This window comes from Dendropsophus ebraccatus, chromosome 6 (assembly GCF_027789765.1).
Source record: "Dendropsophus ebraccatus isolate aDenEbr1 chromosome 6, aDenEbr1.pat, whole genome shotgun sequence".
In the NCBI taxonomy this organism is placed as follows: Eukaryota; Metazoa; Chordata; class Amphibia; order Anura; family Hylidae; genus Dendropsophus; species Dendropsophus ebraccatus.
Window position 1 is genome coordinate 110111309 of NC_091459.1, and position 26080 is coordinate 110137388.

At 42.8% G+C, this 26080-nt stretch overlaps 1 protein-coding gene across 3 annotated transcripts; it reads left to right on the forward strand.

Moving 5' to 3' along the window:
* The first annotated feature begins 391 nt into the window (after positions 1–391).
* LOC138795914 (serotransferrin-B-like) lies at positions 392–24651 on the forward strand. Of its 3 annotated transcripts, XM_069975644.1 has the most exons (18): positions 392–514; positions 658–719; positions 3000–3163; positions 4327–4435; positions 4537–4713; positions 4940–5078; positions 5625–5680; positions 7092–7255; positions 8943–9075; positions 9162–9310; positions 11216–11312; positions 14757–14798; positions 15043–15201; positions 17424–17574; positions 18863–18927; positions 19521–19705; positions 23474–23666; positions 24507–24651. In XM_069975644.1, exons 2-18 carry the CDS (start codon positions 674–676, stop codon positions 24539–24541), a joined length of 2064 nt encoding a protein of 687 aa, XP_069831745.1. In that variant the 5' UTR covers positions 392–514; positions 658–673; the 3' UTR covers positions 24542–24651. The 3 variants fall into 3 exon arrangements, with proteins under 3 accessions (XP_069831745.1, XP_069831744.1, XP_069831746.1); XM_069975643.1 differs by lacking the exon at positions 392–514 and having other exon boundaries at positions 571–719; XM_069975645.1 differs by lacking the exons at positions 392–514; positions 658–719; positions 3000–3163 and adding an exon at positions 3998–4054.
* The last annotated feature ends 1429 nt before the right edge of the window (positions 24652–26080 follow it).

Consider the following 26080-nt stretch of genomic DNA (forward strand, 5'->3'; position numbering starts at 1 on the left):
TCTAATCGATTCTAACCTTCTGGGCGAATTAATCGAATTAATTCGATTAATCGCCCAGCCCTAGTGTGGCCCAAAGCAAAACTGGTTGTCTAGCAAAGCGGGTTCACACTCGCTGTCCGTGACGGTTACTCAATTGAGTTGCAAGGGTATGTGCACTGTATCAGAGAATTATCAGTCTGAACATTGTAGCTCAGGGTTGCAAAGTGTGTATAGTTATGAGAAACAGTGCCCTATGCCCCATACTTAGCATTCTCTTACATAATAATTTTATATGTTTCAATATAAGGACTATGTTTTGTACCCACACAGTACACATGCAACCGGATAACTGGCATGAGTACACCATATGCAGGGGGGAACTTCTAAATTCATCATCTCCAGTCTCCCTCCAGGTGAAAGGGTTACTTCTATAATCCAGAGGGTCCGTTAGACCAAACACTCATTTTGTGCCAGTAATTCATATTGCCAGCAAAACTGAATGGGCCCATTCAGAGCCATTCGAGAGGAAGCAGAGGTGGAGTATAATATTAAGAAATATTATGGTCTTATTAACCGTGCCGTGAAGCAACATCTGCACACAGTGCTTCACTTGTCTATAAAATGACATCGTTCTACTAAAAGAGTCCATTTGCTAAGTGAAGACCACTCTCCCTCCAGCCCCTAGAGACAGAGGATGATGGCTCCTTACCTCCCTGGGGTCCTGTGCCTCAGTATGCTAGGTAAGCAATAAATATCAAATGGCATTATATCATAGTTATACATCTTCTTATCATGTTTATAGAATCTGAAACCTTAGTAAATCTAGTTTATTTATAATTTTAGTTTGATCTACTAAAATGAATACTCATTGGGGAGCATGCACTGTTCTTAGGCTGTTTGCATATCTCAATGAAGAAATTAGCTTTATTAATGCAAAAACTAGGGATAATTTTGCCATCCTGGACTACCTATGCCAATTTCTTCCACCTAATCTTTAGGAACACTAGTTGGTTGACCTAGCTGAAATAATGGGCTCAGCAATGGGCCAGATTTAGAGGTCTGCAATTTGTAAAATGTAATTTTCTTATCTGATAAAGGTACTTTAGAGAAAAAAAAGTGTTTTTAAATCAACTGGTGTCAGAAAAAAAATCAAGTCTTCCAATACTTATCAGCTGCTGTAGGTCCTGCATGAAGTGGTGTATTCTTTCAAGTCTGACACAGTGCTCTCTGCTGCCACCTCTGTCCATGTCAGGAACTGTCCAGAGCAGTAGCAAGTTCCCATAGAAAATCACTCCTGCTTTGGTCAGTTCCTGAGGGAGCAGCAGAGAGCACTGTGTCAGACTGGAAAGAATACATCATTTCCTGCAGGACAAACAGCAGCTGGTAAGTACTGGAAGACTTGAGATTTTAATTAGAAGTAATTTACAAATCTTTATAATTTAATCCAGTTTATTTGAATTTCTTTTTCTTTAATATTATTACATTTTCTTTAATATTATTACATTTAACTTTTGCATTGGACATAGTCCATGAGACTGATGAAGTAAGAAAATTAAGATCTGTTTCATATATGCAGAATGGTTTTCTCTGTAGATGGATATGGAAAGAGATGACATCCTTGATGAGGTTTCCTTCTCTCCACAAGCAAAGAAATATTAGCAAATAGGGGAAAAGAGGACAATCCCAATGGTCGATCCTCCCTTCTATTGCAGTTGGTGAAAACAAATATTAATACACAATTACTACTAGAAAATATAATACACCAGATTTCTGGAGCAATTGCTACAAAAAAACAAACAAAAACCAGCATACATGCCTTGCACAAATAAAATGATACATATTCTTTTATATTTTTACACTTAGTGGCAGTAGTAAGGGGGTATGGCCTCCGTGTTGGGAACTTGTGATTTTTTTTTTCTCATTTTAGAGGTGTTATGTATGTTGTAGGTCCTCCTATGGTGGCCGTCAACAGAAATTTTCACGGGTGAACACGTGGATGAAAATACAAAAAATGTTTTAAATAAATTGTTATTTTGTGTGCAATGCCATGACATATTTTTCAGCATTATTAGGGTATGTTCACACTGAGTAAAAATCTTGAGATGGAGCCCCTGCTGTGGAATCCTGCCTGCCTCAGTGTGTGAATGGGATGCCTCGCGCCCCTCTGCTCCCCACTCAAACAACTGACATGTCAATTCTTTGAGCGGAGAGTGGAGGCGCGTGAGGTGCCGCGGCTGCAGCACTAATGACACTGCTTATTCAAGTGTAATATCTATTTCAATGTTAACATGCCTTAGAATAGGCAACAGGGATGGATAAGTATCGAAATGCTATCAATATGTAGCCATGCCGGCACCAGGGCCCTGCAGTTCTCAACACAACCAATGATGGCAGCAGAGGGGCCATGCCACCCCTTACTGCTACTACTCAATGTAAAAAAAATACATTTTCTTTTTAAAAGACATTAAAAAAATAAATACGATTTTACTGACCAAAATACTCCTGGGTAGGGTGCGTTCACACCTACAGGATCTGCAGCTGATTTTCTGCAGCAGATTTCAGTTAAATAACTGAACACAGCATCAGATTTGATGCTGTGTTCAGTTATTTAACTGAAATCTGCTGCAGAAAATCAGCTGCAGATCCTGTAGGTGTGAACGCACCATTAAGAGGTTATCCAGCACTACAAAAACATGGCCCCTTTTGCGCCACTCTTGTCTCCAGTTGGGTGCAGGTTTTGAAACTCAAATCCATTAAAGTGAATGGAGTTTAATTGCAAACCACACCTGACCTGGAGGCAAGAGTGGTGCAAAAGTGGCCATGTTTTTGTAGCGCTGGATAACCCTTACTAATGTCCAAAACATCCATTTTATACACAGTCATAGTTATTCTGCCCCATTGGGCTCTTCTGCCATGAGGCATTGGTGATAGATAGTGATTCTGTATTGCCTTTTTCTACAGATTCTAAATTGTTTCATTACATGTTGGGCAGAGCTAAATGTGCTTTTCCTGTTTCTCAGTCTTTTGCCTAGCTGCCCCCAAAACAAGAAATATTCGTTGGTGCCTGATATCAGAAAGCGAGTTCAAAAACTGTAAGGATTTGGCCAGATCTTGTAAGAGCTCCGACATTGCCCTCATCTGTGTAAAGAGATCCAGCCTTGAAGACTGCTTTACTGCTATTCATGTAAGTTTTAGGTTTACATGAATGAATATACATTTTAGAACATTCAATATCATCAGATCATATCATATGAAGTTAAGTAACCAATTTCTAAAAGGAACTTTACACTGAGAAATAACATCTATGTAGCCCATGTTCTAAGGTATATTTTACATAAGTAAAAATAATATATATTGTTTAAAGCAAATGTAACAGCAGTACATCGCTTTTCTTTTCATACCATAAATAGACCATTGCCGGCACAAGTATGCCGATGTCGCGGTCCTTTTTTTGAATCGCGGCCCGCCCCCAGTGGGAGGAAACACCCTTCCTTCTGATGCGGCTACATTGATTCTAATGGAGATGCAACCAAGAAGGGAGGGGGTTTCCTCCATCTGGAAGAAAGACTGCAACACCGGCATCCCCATGTCAATCTATTCATGGTATAAAGAGAAAAGCGATGTACCACTGGTACATTCGCTTTAAGAAAAGTGAAAATAAAGTAATGTTTATCCTACACATATGGGGGGAGATTTATCAAACTGGTGTAAAGTAGAATTGTCTTACTTGCCCCTAGAAACCAATCAGATTCCACCTTTCATTTTTCAAACAGTCTGTGAGGAATGAAAAGTGGAATCTGATTGGTTGCTAGGGGCAACTAAGACAATTCTACTTTACACCAGTTTGATAAATCTCCCCCATTGTGTTAAATAAAGTTGAGTGAAGATTTACTGAACTCAAATCTAATAAATCAGTTATTGATTCATTTAGTCTTTTAAAAGTCTTTCCAAATGTTCAGATTCTCTGGAGACGTTTAGAATGACACAAACCACATTCGCACTGAGTGGAAAAAATACATTTGCTCTAATGCTGAACATCACTTCACTGGAAACCAAAAGAAGTTGTTCTTTCCCTGTACGTAGCTAAATAAAATCTACATATTACACTTGTCGATTATCCAACAGATGCCCAAGTGATTGTTCCTTTGCTGATCGAGCCTGTTAAAAAATAATATGCCATCGGCCTCTTATTTCCCCATACGAGTGTGCGGCTGCACAAACTATTGCTGATTGTTCATACAGTCCTGGCCACACCATTATAAGCAATGTATCTGCAGGGCAGCTTGGAGGATCTACTACTACCGTAAATTTTTACTGGAAATAAAAGAAAAGCTTAATATCTTGCAGGATGGAGATGCTGACGCCATTACTGTGGAAAGCGGAGATGTCTATAAAGCATCCTTGCATCCTTACAACTTGAAACCAATCCTGGCAGAAAGTTACAGCCTTCAAAAAGGTATTAAGCACTGTATGAGATAAGAGGTTATACAACGCTACATTAAAAATTTATCACAAAAAAATAAAAAATCACTAAAATGACCTTTGGGCTTTTTGCAGAAACTTGCTACTATGCGGTGGCCGTGGTGAGGAAATCGAGCACTTTCAAGTTCAGTGATCTGAAGAATAAGAGATCTTGTCACACTGGAATAGGACACATGGCTGGATGGTATTCACCACTAACAGTTCTTCATGAGAAGAAGCTACTGAACTGGACTATAGAAGAAACACAAAGAGGTATATATGGAATTCACAACGTACAACATTCTATGGGAACAAATGCTGTATATGTCTTGTAGTAACACTTTAACCCTCAGGTGATAGTTGCAGTCCACAGTGGCATGCATCTTCTTCTGGCCTGCAGCTGCATGGATTTTGAGGATTTTTACTTTTATTATCTAAACTTTAAAGATAAGCAAAAAGCACAAAACAACTATTTTACATTTGTAAATTTTTTATTTAGCGGTCTCAAAGTACTTCTCAGCAAGTTGCGTCCCTGGAGCCTCCGAGCTAAACCTGTGTAAGCAATGTACTGGACGGGGAAGTAAAAAGTGCAAGCCCAGCCATGATGAACCCTACTACAGCTCGGACGGAGCGTTCAAGTATGTACAACACAGTCCCAGCAGTCATATTTCCCCCAGATAGTTATAGTGGCCATTACATATTACATAGATAATGTTAGTTTTATTTCTGGGAATTAAGGGGGATATTTACTAACAAATCTAAAAACACGATTTTGTCAAAGATGTTTTGGCATAATTTTCAACCTAATGTGTTTAGTCAAATTTTTGTAAACTGTCTAATAGCATAGTAAATGTGTCTTAAAAATAATGGTCTTTTAATTAGTCTAATAAATTCACCTGGTTCGGAGCAGACGTAGCGATGCCCCGATATATGCGACTTTTAAAAAAATTGCGCAGTTAATAAATTTAGCTAAAAAAGAATTCTGGCGCACTTTCGATCTAATTAACAACAAAAAATCTAATTTAAAAAGTCGCATCTAATTTGGATAGTCTTGTCTAAAAAAGCTTCATAAATTCATATTAGATTTATTTTGAGCGCAAACTAGATATATTAGACTAAAAACAGGCGCAATTAGTTTGATAAATGTCCCCCTAAGTATTTTTCTCTTTTTCACCCTTACATAGATGTCTTAGAGATAATAAAGGCGACGTAGCTTTTGTGCCACATACGGCTATTCCAGGTAACCAATGTACATGCATTTTACACCATTTTTACAGAAATGTAAGTTCTACTTTGTGATGTTTTTGTTTAACTAGCCATATATTTTAAGGCATAACTCCTTTCTAATGACACTATTCCTTTCTGCTACTCTGGGAATTCTGGAAATGGCCTAGAAGTTTCTACATGGCTTTATGCCATTTCCTCTTTGGTTTTGTGGCTTGACTTAAAGCAACTCTGTACTCACAATCTGCTCCCCCCCCCACCCCACCCCAACCACTTGTACCGTCGGATAGCTGCTTTTAATCCAAGATCCGTCCTGGGGTCCGTTCGGCAGGTGATGCAGTTATTGTCCTAAAAAACAACTTTTAAACTTGCAGCCCTGTGTCAAATTGGCATGACCTAGAGTGTCCCCTAGAGTGTGCCCTAGGCTTGTGACGCCTCTCCGTCCCTCCTCCCCGCCCTCCACATCATTAGGAACGCAGGATTTCTCCTAATCACTTGTCTGAACACTGCACATGTGCATTAACAATCCAACATATGTTCTGTGTTTAGACAAATGATGAATAGGAGAAATCCTGCCCGGGGGTGTTCCTAATGGTGAAAAGGAGGGGTGGAGGGGCGTCGCAGGACTAGGGCACAGACACTCTAGGCCACTCTAATTTGACACAGGGCTGCAAGTATTAAAGTGTTTTTTTAGTACAATAACTGCATCACTTGCCGAATGGACACCAAGACAGATCTTAGATTAAAAGCAGCTATCCGACGGTAAAAGTGGTTTTGGGGGGGTCAGATTGTGGGTAAAGTCACTTTAAATGTAATGGCTGAGTGAAACACTGACTTGAAGGGAACGCTACCTCCAAAAGGTGAAAGCCGCTTTTTATATGTGTCTCATGTCTATAATAGATGAGAATTTGGGCACATAAAATATTATATAGTGCCTTCACTTTTCATCACATGGATCATGTTAACATTGAGGCTTAGGCTCTGTTCACACTGCTATCATGGCTCCCATTATAGCATGGAAACCATGACCAGAGTGCTGGATCCGTCATACAACACACCGGTTACACCCAACATCAACCTCTATTGGGGTCCATTGGGATCTGCCATGGTGTCTATTATTTAAACAGAAAGAATAGCACAGAATGCAGCAATTTTTCTTACTGACAAACTCCTTTATGTTAGTATGAATAGAGCTTTAAAGGGATGAATTATCCTCTATGTACAGAATGGGGCATAACAAGCTGATAAATGTTGGTATAAGTGGTATAAGCTCTTCCAATAGTCGACCAGTCATATGTAAAGTGTCATTGTGGTAGAATGCCTTATGTTCCATAGAAGTTTGCTGTAACAATGCTCGGTTATGGCAATCTATGTTCCATTCGAAGACAGCAAAGTGGACATGACTATAATAAAACTCTGTCTTTCAGCTGAGCTCAGTAAAAACTTTCAGCTGCTGTGCCCTGACAATACCAGAAAGCCAATAGGCCAATACAAACAGTGCAATATGGCACGAATTCCAGTCAACGCGGTGGTCACTAGGAGTGGTGAAGACAAAGCTATAGATATTGTGGCCTTTTTCCAGAACACTCAGGTAAACACAAGGAAAAAACATTTATAATTAGAAATGAGCGAATCTGACAAATTCTGATTCACAGCGATCGGGCATTAAATTTGCTTTATAGCGATCCATGAATTTGCCAGATTCGCTTCTCAATTTCACTAAACATGGCAGCTGCACATGTTAGTTTACAGAACTGTCCTTTGGCGGCCAGTCGGCTGTGTATAGTGGAGAGCAGGTTGCAGCAGGCAGTTAGAGCAGGGGTGGAGAGATACAGAGATAGGGACAGAGAGGAGAGGAGGGAGGATTGTGGGTGGTTTTCTGTTGGAGCAGTGAAGCCATTGTCCAGTATACCAAGTAACTTGTATCTGACTGTTGTTCATTATACCAAGTCACAGTGTTCACAGCGTCCATCTTAATACCTCACTGGGTGCTCATTTACCAATGTCCACTGCTGTCCTGGGAGAAATTTGATATTACGCTGCTGATCCATGTCCATGGTGGATTTTTCAATGTTGACACTCTCACAGCAACAGCTCTTGAAAAAAATCGCTACTCTGTAAAAGTCCCACTATTGTAGCTATAGTTTGACTGTTTTAACAAACATTCATTTATATGCGATTCGCAAATATTTGTAAATTTGCACGAATATTGGCAAACTTCGTGAAACGAATTTCCGAGTGATTTGTGCATCTCTATTTATAAGGTAACAGAAGAAATAACAAAAATTCATTTGGTGTAAACTAATGGTTTGTAAACACATAAAGCAGTGGGTACATAGTTTTAAAGTTTTATTTGGCCATGTTCACACGGCAAATAACACCGGCCGTTTTGTGAGCCGGCCGGGTCACAGAACGGCCAGTGTTACTGAAGATCATCCCAGCCAGTACTGCAGTACTGGCCAGATGATCTTCATTTCTGCTGAATTCGGATGCGGGTGCAACCGTGTGCGCCCGCATCTGAATTCACCGCTGCACACAATGGAGCGTGCGGCCGCAGAAAATTGACGTCAGTTTTTCATGCGGCCGGATGGAATCCCATCAAAAGCGTATACTATGTGTTGTATAAATCACGGCCCTTGTTGAAAATTGCAACAATGGCCAGGATTTACACAACACATACATTGTGTGAACATGGCCTTACACTGTAAGGCTATGTTCACACTAAGTATTTTTCTGTAAATCTACTGTGCAACAACAGCCATGATTATTACGGAAAAATATTACATTGCTGTCTAGGGGATCCCGGATACCATGTGTATACACTCCGGCCGGGATCCCTAGTGGCGCCGCAAACAACTGACATGTCAGTTTTCTACAGCCGCAGAAAACCATGTCACTGCACACTATGGAGCAAGCAGATCCAGCCACTCGCTCCATAGCGTGCAGTAGAGAGTTCTGATACGTGCACCCGCATCAGAACCCTGCGGCCCAAAAGATCATCCAGCCGATACTGCAGTAACAGCCGGGATGAGCTTTTCAGAGACCGGCCGTTCCGGAACAGCCGGTCTCATACATAGTATGAACATGGCCTAAGATGGTACCCACGGACTCATAGATTGTAAGCTCTTGCAATCAGGGCCTTTAGTACTCTTGTTTGAATAATTGTGTATGTAATTCTGTCTATATATAGGTAAAGTGCTGTGGAATTTGTTAAACTTCTGATGAAATTTAAATATTTAAATTTCACTTATTTTAACTGTGGTTCATATTTTATATAGAAAAAAGGATGTAAACTATCCGGCCTTAGGTATGGGAAGAATCCTGCAGTTGCTCTCATTCCTTTACCATCAGCAATGGATGCTTTCTTGTATCTTGGAGCCAATCACTATAGATCTATCCAAGCAATGCTGGGTAAGAGACACAGAAACAATATGTGACCATAATGGAAAATACTGGGTTTAGATACATTCATTTTCTTTTGATTCCTTTGTCTTTAGTACCAAATCCTCCTCCCAGGGAAACAGTGCGCTGGTGCACACAGAGCAAGCAGGAGAAGATGAAATGTGACACCTGGACACCTGCCAGTGGTGGAGCCATTGAATGTACTGAGGCGTCTTCTGCAGAAGAATGTATCCGACAAGTCTTGGTAAGAGACTCTGGAAAAACTATTTTTCTACTTCTCACAGTTATTAGGAAAAAACTAACACGTTAATCGGTTATCAAAAGCTTTAATTGATCTTCTAGCCTTCTAGACAGGAAATTGAGATATTGTCAGATTGGGATAGGGAAAGACAATGGACAAGTGCAGCCCTAGAACTGGTACCCGGCCCAGCTGTCACTGCCTATTTGCCCCAACTGCCATAGGCGGCAGCGTACAACTTGGCGGCGTTCCCTAACTTAAGTCAGGTCCAGACACAAAACGAAGACTAGACAGACAACACAATAAGGCATAGTCAGCGATCCAAGTTAGCAACAGCCGGTCAGTAAAGTACAAAAACGGAATACAAAGAATGGTCAAAGTCCAAGCCAGAAATCCAATACCAGAATCACAAGTCAGAACAATATGCTAGGTCAAGATACTCTCACCGGTAAAGCTCTATCACAGGCAAGGGATGGGAAACAGGGGTAGGTACTTATGGAACCTGTAGTCCCAGCCCCAGGTGTGATTGGAGCTGAGGCTTCAGGTCCTGCCCAGATACCGACAGCTAACTGGTGTGTCAGCTGTCAATCATGATCAGTAAAAAACACTACACCTATGCTGATTGGCCAGGGGAGTGAAACCCTGGCCTCTGCTACAACACGGAATAGCAGAGCAGACTAATGAAAAACATGAAAGGCAGTCTGGCTGCTAAGGACAACGTTGTCGCGCCCCTAGCAACCGGCCTTAGCGGCTGTTATGTATGCTTTGGCCGCACGCATTGGAGACACCAGAAGCCGAACACACTGCCCAAGTCCTAACAGATATACTTTGAAAGATGGATGACAAAGTACATGAAAATAGGGATCAAATACACCTACATCCATATTTACACATACATCCATAGATTTTACTGGGGGTATTTATTTAGGAAAATGGGTCAATCCCATGTCTTTAAAATCCATCCGTATTATATACAGCCATGTTAAAGGAGAAGTACGGCAATTTTTAAAAACGGGAAGCTGGCAAGGGAAATGTAATTATGTATACTGACTTACCTCTGCTTGTGCCAGTGGTGAGTGGTGGGGCCAGCCGCGGGACCCCCACCAGAAAGCGTTTTTCCCCCGAGTTGTGAGGATGTCACAACTTAGAGGAAAATGCCTGTCCTGGCTGATGGACTAGCTGCTCAGTGACTGGAGCAACATCACGCCCCACTAACTGACTGGCTGAGCGGCCAGTCCATCTTGACGTGTGCAGTGCCAGAGATCCCGGAGCCCAGTGGAGATCCCAAAGTGGCGATCTGGGGCTAAAGAGGCACGAGGAGAGGTGAAGTAATGCTCTTTTTTTACTTTCCTCCATGCCCCTGCCTTTTAAAAAAAACAACAACAGGGAGGCTGGACTTCCCCTTTAATAGTCCTAAGGATTAAAGGGAACCTGTCAACAGAGGGAAAAGCCTGTCCGACCCCCGGTGGTGCCCCCGATACTTACCTTGACCTGCAAGTCCCGCTACAGAAGCCGGTCCCGACGCGGAGAAATGCTCCAGTGATTTCCTATAGAAGTCGGAGTCATCTCTTCTAATTTACATAAAGCGTGCGCAGACCATCAGGTGGCCATTTCTCCGTGGAGGGGCCAGTTTCTGGAGTGGGACTTGCAGGATGAGGTAAGTATCCGGGGCTCCACCGGGGGGTCGAGCGGGCTCTTCCCTCTGTTCTCAGGTGACAGGTTCCTTTTAACATTAGCTCTATATTACACACTGCAAAATGCAGACATAACATTGATTTAAATTACGCCAGTGTGAGGCCAGCCTTATTGGTATAGAAAGTACTCGATAAGCAGAATTTTACTTGCTTTACCAAATTAAAAGATAACGATAAACCTGTGACTTATAATTGACATGGTTAAATTTCCTTGTAGAAAGGTGACGCTGATGCAGTAACACTGGATGGAGGATACTTATACACAGCAGGGCAATGTGGCCTTGTTCCTGTAATGGGAGAGTACTATAACCAAGGTAAGGACACTCACTAAGTAACTACCATGTCTACTGTACGGCAGGAAAATCACAAATGTCTCCTGACCAAGAATCATTCCATCATATAAAACCTTTTTATGGTACCAAAGTAAATAATACCAGCAGCCATCAGGGCCGTTTTAATACATTGGTGGGCCCAGTGCACAGCCCTCAAGAGTGGGCCCCCCCTTACCTTTCTGCACATTGTATAATGTACTGAATTTGCCCCCACACTGTATCAAGAGCCCCAATACATACAGTAGTTTCCTTATAACACTATTTCCACCATTCAGTGATTACATATTACATAAAAACTGCACTAAACAAAACAGAAAGATATCACCATTGATACCATTACATAATACCGCCACACCATGACCCCTATCAGTACAAGCCTATAACAGAGTGAAGTTACATCCAGTGACTCACCGGAGGCGTCTTCTCCGATCAGAGTCTGTCACCTTTTCTTTTTCTCTCCATCCAGCGTGGGCCACCTTGAAGTCTTCTCCTGGCTGTGAATCTTCTCTCCAGAATCTGCCAGACAAATATTTTAGGCTCCAACACATACAGTAGTTAGGTCCCTTGTACCCCTATACAGTAGTTACACCCCTCTGTACTCCTACATAGTTACACCCCTCTGTGCCTCCATAGTTTTAAGGTGTCCCTGTAGTATATAGACCCTCATGTGCTCCTCCAGTTATATACAGCCCTCCTGTGCGCTCCCCCATTAGTATATAGCCCCCCTGTGCACTCTCCCCAGTAGTATATAGCCCCCTGTGCTCACCCACAATAGTATATAGCCCCCCTGTGCTCTCCCACAATAGTATATAGCCCCCCTATGCTCTCCCACAATAGTATATAGCCCCCCTGTGCTCTCCCACAATAGTATATAGCCCCCCTGTGCTCTCCCACAATAGTATATAGCCCCCTGTGCTCTCCCCCAATAGTATATAGCCCCCCTGTGCTCTCCCACAATAGTATATAGCCCCCCTGTGCTCTCCCACAATAGTATATAGCCCCCCTATGCTCCCCCTCAATAGTATATAGCCCCCCTGTGCTCTCCATAATATATAGCCCCCTGTGCTCTCCCCCATAGTATATAGACCCCTGTGCTCCCCAATAGTATATAGCTCCCCTGTGCTCCCCAATAGTATATAGCCCCTGTGCTCCCCAATAGTATATAGCTAACCTGTGCTCCCCAATAGTATATAACCCCCTGTGCTCCCCCATAGTATATAGCCCCCTGTGCTCCCCCATAGTATATAGCCCCCTGTGCTCCCCAGTAGTATATAGCCCCCTGTGCTCCCCATAGTATATAGCTCCCCTGTGCTCCCCCATAGTATATAGCTCCCCTGTGCTCCCCCATAGTATATAGCCCCCTGTGCTCCCCCAAAGTATATAGCTCCCCTGTGCTCCCCCATAGTATATAGCTCCCCTGTGCTCCCCAATAGTATATAGCCCCCTGTGCTCCCCAATAGTATATAGCTCCCCTGTGCTCCCCCATAGTGTATAGCCCCCTGTGCTCCCCCATAGTATATAGCTCCCCTGTGCTCCCCCATAGTATATAGCCCCCTGTGCTCCCCCATAGTATATAGCCCCCTGTGCTCCCCAATAGTATATAGCCCCCGTTCTCCCCCATAGTGTATAGCCCCCTGTGCTCCCCATAGTATATAGCTCCCCTGTGCTCCCCCATAGTATATAGCCCCCTGTGCTCCCCCATAGTATATAGCCCCCTGTGCTCCCCCATAGTATATAGCCCCCTGTGCTCCCCCAAAGTATATAGCTCCCCTGTGCTCCCCCATAGTATATAGCTCCCCTGTGCTCCCCAATAGTATATAGCCCCCTGTGCTTCCCAATAGTATATAGCTCCCCTGTGCTCCCCAATAGTATATAGCTCCCCTGTGCTCCCCCATAGTGTATAGCCCCCTGTGCTCCCCCATAGTATATAGCTCCCCTGTGCTCCCCCATAGTATATAGCCCCCTGTGCTCCCCCATAGTATATAGCCCCCTGTGCTCCCCAATAGTATATAGCCCCCGTTCTCCCCCATAGTATATAGCCCCCTGTGCTCCCCAATAGTATATAGCTCCCCTGTGCTCCCCCATAGTATATAGCCCCCGTTCTCCCCCATAGTATATAGCCCCCTGTTCTCCCCAATAGTATATAGCCCCCTGTGCTCCCCAATAGTATATAGCCCCCGTTCTCCCCCATAGTATATAGCCCCCTGTGCTCCCCAATAGTATATAGCCCCCTGTGCTCCCCCATAGTATATAGCCCCCTGTGCTCCCCCATAGTATATAGCCCCCTGTGCTCCCCCATAGTATATAGCTCCCCTGTGCTCCCCAATAGTATATAGCCCCCGTTCTCCCCCATAGTATATAGCCCCCCTGTGCTCCCCAATAGTATATAGCCCCCGTTCTCCCCCATAGTATATAGCCCCCTGTTCTCCCCCATAGTATATAGCCCCCTGTTCTCCCCCATAGTATATAGCCCCCTGTGCCCCCCCATAGTATATAGCTCCCCCTGCTATATAACATTGAAAAAAACAAACACTGTTACTCACCTAGGTCCACGCGTTCCTCTTCTCTTCCCTCTTGTGGCCACACTTCCTGCGGTCACAAGAGGCTGCACTCCCCTTACCCTCGCGCCGACGCTCCAGTGACGTCGGGCGCTAGAGGGAGAGTGCGGCCTCTTGTGACCGCAGGAAGTGCGGCCACAAGAGTGACTGACAGGGAGGGAGCCAATGGCTCTCTCTCTGTCAGTGTCGCTGCTGCTGCAGCGCTGAAGCGCCGCAGCAGCAGCGGACGGGGGCAGCGGCGGACGGGGGCCCTGCAGGGGGCGCCATGGAGGGGTAAGTAGATTACCCATCCATGGCGCTCCCCCATGACAGGCTGGTGGCCGGAGCCCTGTGCGACCGCATTGGTCGCACATAGCAACGGCCGGCCTGCTCGGGGGGGCCCCTTTAACCAGTGGGCCCGGTGCACGTGCACCATGTGCCCTCTGGTTAAAGCGGCCCTGGCAGCCATAAGATGTGCCAATCATGGAGCATTGCTAAAGTAATAATACAGCTATGGTGCAGTTATTTTAGTAACATGACTGCAGTAATCCAAAGAGAACATGCAGAACGGAGGCCCAGAAAGGATTGCTGGCACAAGGATAATGAGGGTAGTAGTCACTAGCTGCCAGTGTGTTTAATGTGTGCTCATTGCTTGGCTTGAGCATGGACCTTCCAAGGTCAAAGACACTATCAATATAAGTCTATGGGCTATGTCAGTACATAGGGTCTCACCTGCTTACAGCCTGTAAAAAATTATAAAAGCTATAAAAGTGTAAGCAAGAGGAAGGATAATTCTGTACCATAGAATTACCTAACAAACAGTGTATATAGTAGTGGATACAGCCATGGAAGGCCTAGTGCCCTTTAAATATCTTCTTTTATTTCACAGATGATTTGAAGCCATGTAGAACAAGTGGATCAAAAACACAAGGTACTAAAGACATGATCATCCCCAGACCAATATCTGACTGATAAATTACATACGTCATCTAATTTGTCTTCATATGATTTGGTGATATGGGGTTAGTATAGGTGGACAATGGATGTAAGGGGGAAAATCTCGCTATATAGTTACTAGTGAATTACACTACTTGCATTAAAGTACCAATAAGAAGTATAGTCTGTCTTTATTGTGGACAATGTAAATGAATATATTCCATGTTATCTTTACAAAGGAACCTACTTTGCTGTTGCTGTTGTGAAGAAGAGTAACAAAGACATCTCCTGGAACAATCTTAAAGGCAAGATGTCCTGCCATACGGCTGTAGGCCGCACTGCCGGATGGAATATTCCTGTTGGTCTTATTAATAAGAAGAACAATAACTGTGATATTGGTGAGTGGGGAATCGGTGTGACAGCCATACAAGGATCGTACACCCAAAGTATAGAAATATCAGCTTTTATTCTATCACACCTCTACCATCTAGCAGAACTACCCAGGGAAATGTTCACATCTATGGTGGAGCCTCCGTAGTATATTCTGTCAGATTTGACAGGAGAAAAATCGCTGTATGCTGTGCATTTCCTCCTATGAAAACACATGGAAACTCTGGTGACGCCGCAAGGACTTTATTATAAGTTCTAAGTGAAGCAGCGACACAGACGTGAACAAAGCCTAAACTGGGAGTCAGACATCTCTTACTATACTTTTACTGTATACATTAAGGGAGAGATTTATCAAACATGATGTAAAGTGAAACTGGCTCAGTTGCCCCTAGCAACCAATCAGATTGCACTTTCCGTTTTCCAAAAAGTCTGTGAGTAATGAAAGGTGGAATCTGATTGGTTGCTAGGGGCAACTGAGCCAGTTTCACTCTACACCATGTTTGATAAATCTCCCCCTATATATTTAAAAATTATATAGTATTATTACTATTTTATATTTTATTCCGGTCCCACAAGTTTATCTTAAAAAAATATAACTTTTCATGAAATCCGGAGAGTTGGTCTACATAAACTCGGCACCCTGCAGCCTTACTTTTTTCTTAAAGAATTAGTAATATCCAAATCCATTGTGTGTGACCACTGCAAAGTGATGGGCGCTTGTTGCATTCCCATTGCTATCCCCTATCTATAGCAAAGGAGATAATAAACTGAACGCTGGGGGTCTGACCGCTAAGACCCCCACTGATCTTGACAACATTTCCGAGTTCTGAATAGTTCAGAAATGTAATTCTGTGCTCAATAGTAGATCTGCAATTACAGACAGAAAATAGGACCAATGTATTTCAATGGCCCTATTCACACATCTGTAGTTGTGTAAAGAGCTGTGATCCGTACCGCAAAAGAAGGACAGGCCCTAAGGCAATCTGCAAATAGTGACTAGATTCTTATTAACCACACTTGCAGATCAGCAAAAAATACGGATGCAATACGGATGGAAATCTGCAGATTGCTAATGAAAAATAGCGGACTTAAAATTGCAGAGTTAAAAATATACTGACATGTGAATAGACCCTAAGTACAATGAGTTTTCAATTACCGTAGTTTATGTAATGTATGGTACTTCCTATTCATCATATGGCCGTGTTCACATGATGTTTTTTGCTTTCTGTTTATGATTTTTTAAAATGATGTCAGTCACTTGAATTTAATAGTAAAGATGGTAAAAAAGAAAAACTAAAAAAAAGTCTGTTGTTTGCAAAAGGCGACCGCCAATAATTGTCATGATCATGATTTTGACGTTTGCACAGATAACATCTATTATTCAATACACTGTGTGCATTGGACGGCCACCATTACGTTGACTTTAAAGCACTCCATTGAGGTCAATTAACCCCTTCCCGTCAATAATCTGTATATATACGTTCCTACTGCACATACCCCGTGCAGTAGGAATGTACATATACGTTGCTGACTTTGAGAGGGGTTTGATGTGTGCAGGACTGCTGCAGTGAAAGCGGCCCCGCACTCATCAGTTTCCTGGGAGCAGAGGATAATGACAGGCAGCTGCGATTAATTTGACTCGGACTTCCGTGCATCAATGGGTTTGGTCTTGAAGGGGCTAAAATGCAGTAATAACGGACGTCTTTTTAAAAAGAATAATAAGCAATGTTTTCTTTTACTTAGTGTGAACATAAATATGCAAAACAAAAATTTTAAGGAGCCTCGGTTGTGAGTCTCAAAACACGGGATAGCCAGATATCTCTAGCCTGTTGCCACGGAGTGCCCAATCATGGAGGCACCCCATGGCAACAGGCTAGAGATATCTGGCAATTCCGTGTTTTGAGACTCACAACCGAGACTCCACGGACTCTTGTTTTGCATATTTGAATTTTTGGGGGCATCAGTGGAGACTCTTGATTACTTCATTGGAATTTTTTCACTGATCTCCTTGAGTTCAGTGATTACTGTGTTTTCTTAGTATGAACATAGCCAAACTCTATACCTGACCGTATACTTTAGGATGGGGATGTAATAAGAAGTGATCACCAATGTGAGATACCTGGGGGAAAAAGAGTCCTATGCCCTGTTACCTAGTAGATTGCAGTTTTCCTAGATAGGAGATGTATATGCAGTGTAACTATAAGACTGAATCTGCTTTGTTTTTATGCAGGTTCCTACTTCAGTAAAAGTTGTGCTCCTGGCTCTGACATTACCTCCACCTTCTGTCAGTTATGTATCGGTGACCCACAGAAGACACTCACGGAATCCAAGTGCTCTCCCAGTGATGCCGAGGCGTACTATGGCTATTCTGGAGCCTTCAGGTAAGTGAAACTATTAGCCAATAATAATCTCTCTACTACTAGACCGGGAGTGGACAGCTAACTCTAGCTGCTATAGCTGTGGAGGTTCCTATATTGCTAAAAACTTTTCAGATGATGTTAGCTCAGAGAGACAACTGGTACCTTTCATATATCCAGATATCCAGCCGTTCTTCCAGAATACAGAAAAATGCTTTCGCTGTAAGGCCCCCTGGCTCCCCCTCCCATCCCTGACCTTGTATCAGCATCAGCGGACAGGAGCCCACTGTGCCACGTCTGTTTATTTCTAAGGGTGTAGTCTAAGCATATCCTTCGTTCTTCAAAAGATACTACAGAGGGTGGACATTGGCTTACAGTCAGGCTGCATCAGGTCACTATCTCTTGGAATAAAAAGGCAGACCAGATGGCAATGGTGGTAACCACCAAAGTTGCCAAACTGACAGGAAAGGCAAATTCCTAAACACAGGACGCACCAAGTGACAAATGCAGGTGATGGATGCTGGAGACGAAGAGACGGACAGGTCACGTGGTGCGGCTCACAGGGTGCAGGTCACTTGGGTACGGGTAGCTGGAACGGGTAGCTGGAAGAAACACAGGTCGGGCAGGTTCACACTTAGGGCGAGAACACGTGACAACACGGGAACCAACTGGAAGTGCAGGACAAGGAGGAAAAGGAACGCAGGGCCACAGTTACACATGAACACGGCAACTAGGACAGCGGATGCAGGAACATCAGGCAGGGTATATAATAAGGTATAATAACACAGAAACACCTTTGCAGGATCATATGACCTCAACGCTCATGCAGGGAAAATGTGCTAGAAGCCTCCTTATATAACTCCAGGCCACAGGAAGAGGTGGGGATAATTATGGCACTGTGACTTTAAATCTGGGAAGGGTGTGCATGCGCCCCCTTTAGTGGCCAGATATATACTGCATGAAGGGAGGAGAAAGAGGACTCATGCTGCTCCATGTGGCTAGGCTCGAGGGCCTAAAGGACCAAGGACAGTGTACGACGGAAAGCAGTGGGCGGTGGTGGAGACACCGTCCACCACAGATGGGAGAATTCGGCCACAGTTACATCTTGCTCAAAGATGAATAAATGAAAGATACCTGACCTAATAGCTATCTACAGTGTCTGCAGTGTGGAACCTGGTTTGCACCTGATAGATTTCCTTTAATATGATGCCTTTTTCAGGAAGCTAGTTACTTGTGGCACTTGTGTGGTGGGTAAGAAGAACAGATAAATATATCATTATGGCAATAAAGAATAAAGCGTCTTTAATTTTAGGTGCCTTGTTGAAAAAGGAGACGTGGCTTTTGTAAAGCATACAACCGTACTGGAGAATACAGATGGTAAGAAGTTAAAGTAGCTCTACAGCTACTCTATAATGTAACTTATACTTAAAGGTATTGTTAACCTGAAAGAGAAAATATAAGTTTTGGAGTCTCTTCTTTTCTGATCTATTTCAGTGTTTCTTTGCTATATTATCCATACTAAAGCCTGAGAACTACTTTAAGGACAAATATGAAATCTCCAGTAAGGGTCTATAAGCCTGGGAGAATGAGCGAATGTGCCTGCACCTTCTCTCTGGCGAGCGCTTCGTAAAGTCCCCCCCCCCCCCTTCCTCGGGAAAAGCCAGCACAACCATATATTACATAAACAGCACACCTATTACAGTCGACTGCTTCTTTTCCTTTTGATGGGGCTGTGGAAGAACGGGATGACGGGCTGACAGGTTTCTTTACAGTAAACCACCGGGGTCACAGCATTTGCATATTATGTCATTGGGGACCCTTCAAATAAATAAGGACAGCCCCTTAAAAAAACAGCTAAAACAAATTATATAAGACTTTATAACAGTGAAAACCTGATATATTTACATAGTCTTTTAATTTTGTGGGTTGTACTCAAGTTCATTAATTCATTGTTTTGGGACCACTTTTAGGTAAAAACCCAGCAGAATGGTCAAAGACACTGAAGTCAAGTGATTATGAGTTGTTGTGCCTTGATGGCTCTCGTGCACCTGTCAGTGACTATAAAACTTGCAACCTGGCAGAGGTGCCGGCCCATGCTGTCATTACCCGACCTGAGAAGAGGAACAGTGTGGTGAGGGTGCTTAGTAAGCAGCAGGTAAGAGCTTCAGATGGAGCATCAAGTCCCTACAATAAACTACCAGATTCCAAAACGGACCTGTTGTCCTGTATTAGGCTTCCACTCATCTCTGATCATACCAATACAAAATACAGAATATATCCTTACATAGCTGCACAGTACCAAGTTGTGACCAAAGACAGTTGTCAATACAGCAGAAAAAGACACCTATAGTTTTGGACTTAAGGCTATGTTCACACTACTTATAAGTACGGCCGTTGTTGCCATCGATACTTTATGCACCTGTGAACATAGCCTAATCTGCTATGGGATCCCGGCCGGAGCGTATACACATAGTATACGCTCCAGCCAGGATCCCGTGCGGCGCCGCAAATAACTGACATGTCAGTTTTCTGCTGCCACAATTCAATGAATTGCGGCCGTAGGAAACCCTGTCAGTTCACACAATAAAGCAAGCGGCTCCGGCTGCTTGCTTCATTATGTGCTGTAGGGAGTTCTGATGCGGGCGCGCGCTGATGCGCCCACATCAGAACACTACGGCCATAAAGATCATCCAGCCATCTTTCAAATTTCTCTATACAGTTCTCCCAGTGTTTTATATTAGGGGTTTCCGGTGCCAGCCATTTTCTCACGATCACAAGTCTAGCATAGAACAACATTCTCTGGATTTTACTCCTACTTTTCCTCTTGCATGCTACAGACGAAGAGTCTCCCAAAACGGCCAACACTGGACTTAATTCAAACTTTAACTTTAACATATCCATAATTTTTCTGTGTACCAGTTCCCAAAAGGAGACCAGGGCCCCACACGACCACAACATATGCCCATAGCCGGCCCGGCTTACACCACACCTTGGGCATTTATCCTCATCCCATTTTTTGATTTTACATAGAAAGAGTGGGGTGTAATATAGCTGATGGACAATATTAAATTGAACAACCCTATGGGAGCCTGCCCTGGAAACTTCCTTAATCCCTTTTAGAATTCTTACCCACTGATCGTTACTCAACTCTCCAAACTCCATTCCCCATTTCCTCCTCCCCTTCTCACCTATTTCATAGTCCGACATGAAGTGTAGATATAGGGTTTTAACCTCATTTTTAAATATTGTCCCATTTCTAAGTTTTCCTATTATTGGGCCCGGTTCGCATATATTGCCCTGGGATCTTTTTAGGTTCCCACGAACTATCGCTGTATACCTCGCATAATCGTACCAGTGTTTCTCCTCTAGTTTATATTCCCTTCTAAGAGTGGTCCAATCTTTAATATCATTACCTAACATTACATCTTTCACTGTTCTTATTCCTGCTTCTACAAAGGCCTTCACTGTTCCCATACCACTTCTCCCACCAAACCCCTCGTGCAGCCACAAAGGGGAAAAGTCCAATATTCCATTTCTTTTTTCCTCTATCTTTAGTTTTTTCCAAACCCTAATAAGGGACCTTACCATTACCCATCTACTCCATTCACCCCGCTCCAAGTGGCCGCTTTCTAAAATCTGGAAAACATCCCATACTCCCTCTCCCAATTTTTCACACAGAAATCTACCCAAATTGTCTTGTTTCCATCTAGCCAACCAAAAACATTCCGAAGCTAACAAATATTTATCTACGTTGGGAACCCCCAACCCTCCTCTTGCAACTGGCACACATAAATCTTCTATTTTCATCCGCACCCTTTTTCTTCCCCATATCAGTGCGTTCCATGCCACTTTAATTCTTTTAAGATACTTTTTCCCTACCCCAACTGGTGTGGCACTGAATAGGTAAAGAAGTTTGGGCAGAAGTATTGTTTTTATTAATGTAATTCTGTCTATCCTGGAGACTCTCAGTCTGCACCAAACAGAGACCTTCCTCTCTATATTATTTACCACATCCTTGGTATTCAGGTCATCAAACCCCCGTAAATCCCTGGACACCTGAATGCCCAAATATGTAAAACTTTTCCCTTTTTCTAAATTATACAGTGGAGGAAAGGATAAGTCCAATTCCTGATCAAGAGACATAAGGGTAGATTTTCCCCAATTTATTAGTAGCCCAGAGTAAACCCCCAGTTCTTGAACCAGGGACATAACCCGAGGTACCCCCTTTTTAGGGTCCCGCAAGAAAAAAAGGAGGTCATCTGCGTACAGGGATATTCTGTCCCCACCGCCCCCCGCCCCAAAGCCTTCTATCTTATCATCAGTTCTTACCTTAATTGCAAGGGGCTCAATCCCAAGGGCGAAGAGCAGTGGGGAGAGAGGACATCCCTGCCGCGTACCCCTACCCAGCGAAAACAACTCAGAGAGGACATCACCAGTACGTATTGCAGCTCTCGGGTTCTGATATAACAATTGGACCATTATTTTTTTTTTTTTTTTTTGTCTCTTTGGCGGGGGGGAAGGGGGGAGGGGGAAAGGGAAGGGAGGGGGGGCAACAAGGAATTGGTTCGGTTTATTAAAGAGATTAGTGATTTAAAGGTTTGGTGGGGGATGGTAACAAAATTAATTTATTGAGATATTAGTAAGGATTACAGACACTTAGATATATATTGTTAATGTGTAAAATGTTTTTGTCTATGTACCTTATTTATGATTAAAAATAAAAAATTTTAAAATTAAAAAAAAAAAAAAAGATCATCCAGCCGGTACTTAAGTACCGGCCAGGATAATCCGGGCAGAGACCGGCCGTTCCGTGACCTGGCTGGGGTCACGGAACGGCCGCTCTCTTACCCCTTGTGAACATAGCCTAAAGGTAACCCGTCACAGTGAACATTCAAACTGTAAGCAGCATGTTATATAGGTAGAGGAGCAAAGCATATATACATGCATGCAGAAAAAGGATCAGTAAAACATGTAAACTATTCATCTAAATAGATGCTTATTCTAGGCTTTGGAGTCCAGTGGGTGGTCCTAATTAGTCACTGGCAGCCTTCCCTTCATTAGGACCGCCCACTGGGCTCCTAAGCCCAGAATGAAAAATGTTTAGATGACTACATTACTAGTAATATTGAATCTTTACCTCCTGCTCTATAATATGCAAAGTAAACCACATTTTTATTGTTTGGGGTTCCCTTTAACCCTTTAGTGCAGAGATTATCAATTAATGCAAAGTTCCCTAAAATGCATTATGTCCACCTCCTAATGGTCCTTTTACACGGATAGATAATTCGGCCAATTGATCGTTTCATGATTTTAAGGCAACAATTTTATTTTTATAACAATCAGCGTTTAGACGAAAAGATAAATCGTTTGAAAAAATCATGTTTGCGATCGGTTTAAGATTGCTTAAACCCATCTCACACATAGGATAAATATGTGATAGACTGTTTACACAAAAATCTGCTAATTTTAAGTGAATGACCAATGATGATTTGAAAACATGTTGAAAGATCAAGATGAATAATTTCTCGCTCTACGCTTGATCGTTGGTTGTGTTTACACGAGCCGATTATCGCTTAAATGTGATCATTATCGCGAAAATTCAAACGATAATCGCCCCTTGTAAAAGGACCATAACACAGTCATGAGTTTTCTGGCTCGATTTATAAAATCACACGCATGTGGAAATCTGAAGGATACCCTATTGATTACCTCCACGTCATGACAAAATATGGGTCTAAAAAGGTAACATAATAATGTGTCCCATGCACTTTCAACAAGATTCTAAATAAATACTGTACTAAGTATTATAACACTGCTTTATACATAGAGTGGAATACACAGTATTTAACCAATAACAGACTCGGGTACAGTCTCTATAATACTAATAAATTTCAATTTCATCCTTTTTTCTAACTCTTTACAGTCATTGTTTGGACGAAATGGGATCCAGGCACAGGAATTTCAGCTGTTTGGCTCTAAGGAAGGCAAAGATCTTCTCTTCAAGGATTCCACCCAATGTTTGCTTGAGATTGATCAGAGAGTCACTATGGAGGATTTTCTAGGAAAAACTTACTACTCAGCAGTGTCATCCCTTAACAAGTGCTCAACTACATCAGGTACTGTATTTACTGGTATCTTTTATGTCTTTACATCAGTCCGCTCTATACATGGTGGGTGTGTAGTTTGTAGAAATAATAGGGTTAAAGGGGTACTCCAGGCGGGGGTTATTTTTAGGGTATGGCCGGGAAAGGGGTGGAAATAGAGGCCGCTGGTCACTTACCTCCCCGGTTCCAGCGGCGGGTCCCGGATCGCCATACAGCCATTCTGCGGTCGTAGCGGAGTCCCACCTCGGCCGCTGAACGTCACGTCTCAAGCCGCAGCTCAGACCAGGAAGCGGTCGGACAGGAGAACGGGGCGGCGCGATCCGGGACTCGCCGCTGCATCCGGGGAGGTAAGTGACTGGGGGTCTCTATTTCCATCCCTTCCCCGGCCATACCCTAAAAATAATCCCCGCCCGGACAGGTCTACCTTGTAGACATTGATACCTACTTAGAGAGCCCTACTTCTTGTATCTCCTACGAAAGTGCAGCAGAGCACAGATCGGTAAGGCGCTAAACTACAAGCAGGCTTTTCTGAGTAAATGCTGTTGTATAATAAAAGCTATAGCTGGATCATCACCGCATTATATAAACCATACAATAATATAAACTAATGTTCAGTCCTGATCAATAGGTGTAGTCTAAGCCTGGGTTCACACACAGTATATTTCAGGCAGTATTAGGTCCTCATAGCAACCAAAACCAATCCACTCCTGGTTTTGGTTGCCATGAGGACCTGACATGAGGACCAAATACTGCCTGAAATATACTGTGTGTGAACCCAGCCTAAAGATTGACTGTAGGTGATCACAAAGGACTCTCATGTAGTTACTCATGTCTATATCTTTCCATTCACAGAACTGCTCCCTGCCTGCACCTTCCACAGCTGTTAGGCAGATCTGGAGGTGAAGAATTAGAAGAAGAAGAATTGCGCGTCATGCCCTTACCCAGTCTTCATATGTCTGCAAAAAAACCTTTTTCAATAAAATTTTATAAACATGAATATATATTCTGCTTATTTCACATATATTTCAGTACATATAGCCAATAGGCCTGCTGTAAGGCCCTATTCTTAGTAACTGCTACAATGGCCAATGGTGTTTTTTTTTTCCTTTTTCCAGCTGGTTGTGTTTTATGTGGGCATAAAGTCATGTCCACACATAAGGATGCAAGGCTTTTATCATTTCTGCTTTGTTAGCACGGTTCCTTCTTGCTGACTTTGTGAAGCGTGCCTGCAAATATTGGTTTTCTGGGAACAAAATAAAATCAGGTAAAATACATAAATCACATAGAAAAATAGGAATGTGCTGCCCTCTGGTGGACAATAATTATATTAATACATTGCAGGGAAAAAAAATTCTGACAAATTTTAGTGCTATCTAAATGAAGGTGTCCTTGCTGAAGTATCAGCATTCCCCATAAGTACAACACACTCATTGCTGACATGCATTAACTACTTCATCTGGGACTATTAAATCTCCACATAAATCCATGTTGTTTTCATGCAGTTTTATTTGTAGAAATTACAAATAAAAAAAATCTGACATGGGACTCTGCAGATGGTAAAATCCATAGTATGGGTGGAACCTGCATCTACTTCTTATACTATACGTAAATGGTGGTATCTGTGAGTAATCTGCTGGATTAAAGAGTTTTCCAGAAACTCAGATTCTCACTAACCACTTTACTGCAGTTACTGAAACAAGTGTTTCTGTATTGGCTACATGTTCTATTGCAGATCAGCTTTGTTTAAAGAAGTCCGTCGATTTCTAAAATGCGGCAGCCGGCAGAGTGGAAATTGAACAACCCAGGCAAGATAGCAGCCCCCATAAAAATGTAAAAAATGAAAGTCAGAAAATAGAAACAGATTAGAATAAAAGAACAACTTTTAGTACCTGACTCTAATCGGCAAAAGAAACTTTAGGTGACACATTAAGTGTCACTGTCGTTTAAATTTTTTTTGCAGAAATCAATTGTACAGGCGATTTTAAGAAACTTTGTAATTGGGTTTATGAGCCGAAAAATGCATTTTTATCGTGAAAAAGCAGTTTAAAGCTCTCCCCCCTGTCTTCATGGTTTACTATGGAGAGGGAAAGGGGTGGAGGGAGATGAGGCATCAAAACAGGACAACAAAGAGTTAATTTACAGCTACATCACCGGGCTATCTCTTCTGACGTCAGCACTGACCTTTCTGACCTCTGAATACGCTTTCACACAGGTCCTGCTGTGTAATCTTTGTTTTCTGCTCTCTGCTGCCAACTAATCTCCCTCTTCCCTCCTCCCCTCTCCATAGGTTAGACAGGGCTCGACTGATGATTTCCTGATAATTAGTGGTATTGACGGTACACTTGTGAATAACGAGTTATGTTTTCCACCAAACAGGAAAAAGAGTACAATAATGGAGTCAGGAGCTGACCAGCAAGCTCGGCTCC